At 42.5% G+C, this 6394-nt stretch overlaps 1 protein-coding gene across 1 annotated transcript in view; it reads left to right on the forward strand.

Annotated features, from left to right (window-relative positions):
* adgrb2 (adhesion G protein-coupled receptor B2) overlaps positions 1 to 5883 on the forward strand; it is a 147135-nt gene extending 141252 nt beyond the window's left edge. Inside the window, exons 33-34 of the mRNA XM_073463201.1 lie at positions 2153 to 2206; positions 4944 to 5883. Of these exons, the coding sequence (XP_073319302.1) occupies positions 2153 to 2206; positions 4944 to 5120 (231 nt within the window). The 3' untranslated portion in view covers positions 5121 to 5883. The remainder of the gene's footprint in view (positions 1 to 2152; positions 2207 to 4943) is intronic.
* Positions 5884 to 6394: the final 511 nt, after the last annotated feature.

Raw genomic sequence — 6394 nt, forward strand, 5'->3', positions numbered from 1 at the left:
ACAAGAAAAAGTCATGCATTGAAAATACAGTACATGACAATATTTTTAGCAGTAGTAAAAATAAAGAAAATGTAGATAAATAGCCATTGTGAGGGAATTACCAAGACTGTATTCATATTATCATGTGGTAATTACGACTAATGCATTAATATGTAAGTAGCAAGTGAGTGAAGCTACTTCTACTACTTTATATAATGATGGGTAGTTCAAGCTATAACAATGCATCATATTGTATAAACTGAGCATATGATAATGAAAAATGATCGTCAGAGTAGAAAGTACTCGATACTCAAGCAAAGTTAAAGTCCCTTAAAGCAACACTATGTAACTTTGAAGTGATTCTGGAGATTCTTGTTGAGTCTCATTCCCAGGGTGTCAATGCTGACAACCAGGGAATTACAGCTTAGATGAAGTGGTGTCTGCGGCGTACATGGCCACTCGCCCAATGTTAGCTGGGATCAGCTCCAGCCACCAATGGTGATGGAGAAGTGGTTACAGATAATCGATGGATGGATGGATGGCATGAGACTCAACCATCAACTGTCTTTCTCCAGAAAGTTACACAGTGTTGCTCTCAAGCTGTACTTGACTAAATGTTCTTACCGTACTGTACTTAACATTCAACCACTGATGCCACTGACAATATATCAACTTGAAGCATCAAACTGTTGTGTACCAACTGGAAATTTAAAGTTACAATATATTTTCAGCATGTAAAGTAAGCTAGGTAAGGAACATATGGCAGTTAATAAAGACATCCTAAGGCAATGTGCTAAGTCTAAGAAAGGTTTTTAATTCCAGACATTTTTACAGACCAGGACCAAAAAGTTTATCTCCGCTGAAACACACTCACTCATTAAGACACACCCCAGAATACTTACATAAACATCTCTCCTAGACAGAGTGTTTGCCTCCATCTGCTGCTTTTTTACTGATTAAAAAATAAAAAATAAATAAAGACACAAACTTACCCTTGTGTGTTGTGGAAACTTTTTTCACTATATCCTGTAATACTTCTATCCAGAAACAATCTCCAGTCAATATTAGCCAAGTTGTTAGAGCCGCTGTGGGGAATCAATTTGGGGCCCAGACTTGAGGCAGACTGGGATTTCGAAAGCACAAATGACACGAGCTTCCCATCCCCAAACGCCCCATGACCATGTTCTTCTGTTTTTTTCCTCGTTGTTGCTGGACTCATCATCAGCTCACAATCTGACCAGCCAACTCGGAAAAACACTCGTAACTTCAGAACACCTGTGCATGTTGGACAGAAAAACAACAGCCCACCCAAACAGAGGCAAGCCGCCGTAAGCAGCAGTTTGCTTTAAAAAAAAAAAAAAGGCCATAAAAAAACAATAGATAACACTGCAGAGGTACAGCAGTGGAGGTTTATGTGTTTAAGCCAGAGGCGGAACATACACAGTCAGCAATGTCCATTTTATAGCCTGACTTTAACTATTTTTTGCCTTGTGTTAACACATACAGCGTCAAATCAATAATGCAGATAGTGTAGATAGCAATTCCATGCACTAATAACCAGATTAGTTATCCTCTTTCAACATTATTTAGAATACATGAGCTCCAGAGCCTCTAGCGCTGCACAGCAGTACTCAGTGTTACGGCTTTTAGAATCAGATTCCTTTACGCCCACATGCCACCCTTTCTCTCATCTTCTTTGTAGTAGTCGTAGTTGCTATTAGTGGTGCGTAGCATGTAGAATCTCTGTCCTTGCTTCGCCAGTTTTTTTCCTCTTATCTTCGCAAGCGCAGGATGTTAAAAATATTGCCTGTTCCAACACGCTATGATTATGCCTGTACACCCATGCAGAAGTTGTGTTTTCGATCATTGTTTCTGTTCATGTGTGAATGTCGTGAGCCTGTTGGAGTTTGTCGTGAGAGGGCTGGTGAGAGGGATTGTGGAGACAGAAAGAGAGAGGGGGGGGTGTTAAGGTGTAACCACCAAGCAACAACTGCCCGCTCACCTGGTGAAGGTGTGGGAACAATGCTATTGTTTCAGGGCAGAGTTGTCAGTGACTGTGACCCCCCCTCACCTCCCTTCCCCTTCTTCTCTCTCTTTCTCCCCCCCACTCCCCCCCTCTCTCTCCCTCTCGTCACTCCCTCCTTGTCTGCTCCCTCCCATTTCATCACCACAGAGGGAAAAGCGATGGAGCATTTCGTCTGCCGGAGGTGAAAAGAACTCGTCGAGTGTAAGTAGAGGGGCTTTCTGGCAGATAGAGAGAAAGAGAGAGGGATGAGATGGGGGGCTCTGGGGCAAGGAGGGGGAACGGAGGCAGGCAGAGATGGCGAAAAGGGAACGGATAGACACGCAGCGGCAGCACAATCGCGTTAGCCTAGTCTCCCAGGGATAAAGTTGGGCTTAACTGCAGCATTACCCACACTCCTGCATTACAAAATGTTCCTTCGCCAGCATTTAGCATGCAAATTGGCTCCCAGATTATGCCTTTTGTATTCATTTTACCAACTGTCAGGCTGTGACGCAGGGAGAATGATAATCAGGCAGATATTGCCCCCTAGCGCTCCGGTGATGATCATCACACTGCAAGAGGGGGAAGGGAGTGCTATGCTACTGCAGATCAATGAGTTGTGTGTGTGTGTGAGTGTGTGTGTGTGTGTGTGTGTGTGTCGGATGAAGAGATAGACAGGGAATGAGGGCGTGAATAGCTCAAAGTGAATTCCATGTGAATTCCACTCTATCAGAGTTGGTGCAGTGAAGGGAGGTGGGATTGTGGCAGAAGAATACAGAGAACAGAGTGATGGCTGAGTTGCAGATACAGTGGTGCTCTAATGGGTTTGATGTAGATGTAGATTCTTACAGGACTATAGGGGGAAGCATGGTATCGTCCAGCAAGACATGTTTTGTGAGTGATCATCCTTTTAATGTTTGTTCAGAGTATAAAATATTCAGCTCTGCCACAGCTGAGTCAACTGTGTCTGTGCAAAAGCCCCACAAGTAGTCCGCCTTGTTATTTATCTATTCATATTTTTTTGTCTATGTGTGTTTTGCTCCACCAGGAGTCATCTGGGATAGCGATCCCTCATGTCTTTCCCAGCTCCTATCTGTGGCAATCATTATCTCTGAGATAATGAGTGCGATTTGAATAATGGCCCTTATCTTATGCATAATGCTACCTCTAATGCCGTTTTTTCAGCTAATCCCCCAACATGTATTTTACATGCTTTGTGGGAACATCTGCGGACCACATGCAGCGATCACAGAACCCCAAGCCTAGAGGGTTTCATGCTTCTGAAAAGTTACTGATTGGGAGAGGTGGGAGATAAAGGACAGGTTTCAGATGTGCAAATAAAAGAACAGTTGTATTTTTAATGGTAGAAAGACAGAAAGGTGCTTTGAACTACAGGTATGTATGGTCCTGCTTTTGAGTATTTGTGAGATCTCAGAAATGGCACTGAGTGGTTGGCCTCTCTGAGTGTATGTGGGTATTTCTAAAGGTTAAAGACAAATTCAAACTACTGTGAGTGCATATTTAAGTGTATCCATCTCCAAATCTGTGGTCAAATGGCTATGATTTACAGGTATTTCATTAAAGGAAAATTGCAGCTTATTACAACTTGGGTCTTAATTCATAAAGTGTTGGCCATCATTTCTATCCATCATGATAACAAGATACTCGCCAGCTTTTGTTGCTCAAATTTGGGAACAGATTGCTGCAAGAAGTGCATACAGTCAGATAATCAGAATTCTTGGAGACAAGCATGACATTTGAGAGATTATCTAATCCACTTTATTTTGAGACAAAACCAGAAATGAGTGCATCCAATCCTCTAGGAAGTAAAGTATGTCAAAATTTAAAGGAGGAATACACAGCCTTATTAATCCCAGTGTACCCCAGGGCGAGCAAGAATCGTCGGCAACCAGCTCCTGGCATCCAAAGTTAATTTGCTCGTAATGTGATTGAAATGAAGTTTACTTAAGAATATGTACTATGTAAGCATAATACCAACTGGAAATATTTAAACAGGATTGAGAGGTAGCAATGCGAAACCTGACAAATTGCCTCATGTGATGCCACTTGAGGCAGCGCCAGTTCAGCCTGACAGCCACAAGTCTGAAAATGAAAGTAATCTGGGGCTGTGGAGGTAAATCTCCAACTTAAATCTGATTTCTTTCTCATGGCCAGCAGGGGGCAACTCCACTGGTTTCAAAAAGGAGTCTGATTGTATGTAAGCTTATGAGAAAATTACCCAACTTCTCACTTGATTCATTACCTCAGTTCCTCTCTAAATTATAGCCCCATTTAGAGTAAACTAGGTGATAAAGCAGGGTATGCCTTGGGGTGTGGCTACGTTGCGAATGACAAGTTGCAACCGGAGCATGTCCTTAGGTTCTCAGTCAGATCCAGTCAGTATCCTCCGCAGCTCCTCTATCTCATCCAAATAAGGTCACTTATGGCTCCAAATCAAGATGGCATTGGCTGTAATGTCAACCTCGAGGCTTAGTCCACAAACCAATGGGTGACGTCACGGTAGGTTTACACTTGGACTGAACTGAACTGAAGGCCGGCAAGTTGTATTGTGGGTAATCTAGGCGCCAGGTTTGGACAAGGAAAAAGATTGTGTAGAATAAATAATACAGTACCTCTGGTTGTGCTGCATCATTCTGATCCCTTTTGTTCACACTGTTGCAAGCCTGACAGTCTTATATAACAATACAATGCTAAATCGGGGGAGTGCACTCTTAAGATGCTAAATATAGCATGGTTTAGGTGCAAATTCAAGCAGAATGCCCTTACCTCTGGGTTTAAATGGTGCATATTAAAAATGGTGTCCAAATCATAAAGATAAGACCCAACTTGTATTAAAACAGAGATTTCCTGTTGTACCTTTTTTATACATCTACACGGTGCCTTTCTTGCAGCGTATTTGTCCTTAGATGGCCTTTTCCTTGTCCTCCTTCTCCATCAGGACAAGTCCACCCCGGAGGACCAGAGCTCCTGGGACAGCTTCAAGACCATGACCCCCGAGCTGTCTATTGTACCTGGGGAGCAGAAGGATCGGATGGAGCTGCACAATAAGAACTGGGACTCCTCCTCTGCGAACACACCTGACTCGTCTGAGGGAGACTTCCAGACTGAAGTGTGAAGACGTACACAACACTCACTTGAATACAAACATTGCTCATGTCGAGACACAGAGGCACACAGAGATACTGAACCTCTGCAAAGTTATACATAAGTGATTTTCCGCAAAGATCTCACACACACTGCTCCCCGTCTCCTGCAATGTGCTCTGTCGGATCCCATACTGTATTTGTTTACTGCTGCAGAGGACAGACATGAAAAGAAGACTGTTCTACTCTATATTTTCGCAAAGACTACTGAAAAAGAACAGGGGCTTGACACGTCTGTGACTGAATTTTTAAATGAACTTAAAAAAACTATGAGAAACTTATTTCTGAGAAAAATGTCTTGATTTTATTCTGGAGAAAAAAAAAGAAAATCTCTTTCAAATGTTTGATGATTTGGGGGGGAAAAGAGAAAAAGAAGAATATTTCTGCACCGTTCCGTTTTTTTTATAGCAAGGGGAAGAAAATCTCACTGAGGTTTCTCACACTGGTAGCCCCCTTAGGCACCCCGCTTTCATTTATTTCCTTTTCCCTTCTAACGGATGACGACAGCATTCTATGTCTCAGTCTTTCCTTTTTTTATTTCATCTGTTTCTTTTTGGATGGAGAGGGGATGAGGGATGGGGGAAGACGCTGCTCATTGATATGTGCCATCCTGTCTGCTTTTTTCAGGTTCCAGTTCAACAGTCCCATCCATCCATTCCTCTCACGTCCTCTGTGTCAACATTGTACCCCCCCTCCCTTTTTCTGTATTTTCTATGGTTTAGTTAAAAAAATGTCCTCCCCTATGGTTTGAAACTTTTAATGAAAAAATAATACGATTGAAACAAATAACCGAGTTGTGTTCTATGGTCTAACTGTTCAAGAAGAATTGATTTATTTTCAGACTGGTTTGGTTTGTGCTTGTGCTGCCTTTTTCTTCTATTATTTTTCTTTTTTTTCCATTTCCTGTGAGAATTAACCCATGTGGAACTTAAAAAAAACAATTTAGGACACACACACGGCACATAAATGTGAGCTTGCTTTCTGAGGTAATGTGCGCCGCGTGTTATCCACCCATGAGGGAAAAGAAGGATAGCGATCGTCATGCAGATTCTCGCATTTCTCCTTCTTCTTCCCCCCCCGCTGCTTGGAGATAAAAGCCTCTAAAGATTGCAGCATCTGAATCCATTTCAGCCATCACCAATCACACTAATGCCAGGAAAAGAGAGTATCTCAAGTCATTTTCAGCCCAAATGGAATCCACGCCGGGTTTGCTTAGCATCTCGCGTTATGCCACTTCGAGTGAAGT

The sequence above is a fragment of the Pagrus major genome, chromosome 3, assembly GCF_040436345.1.
Source record: "Pagrus major chromosome 3, Pma_NU_1.0".
Taxonomy (NCBI): Eukaryota; Metazoa; Chordata; class Actinopteri; order Spariformes; family Sparidae; genus Pagrus; species Pagrus major.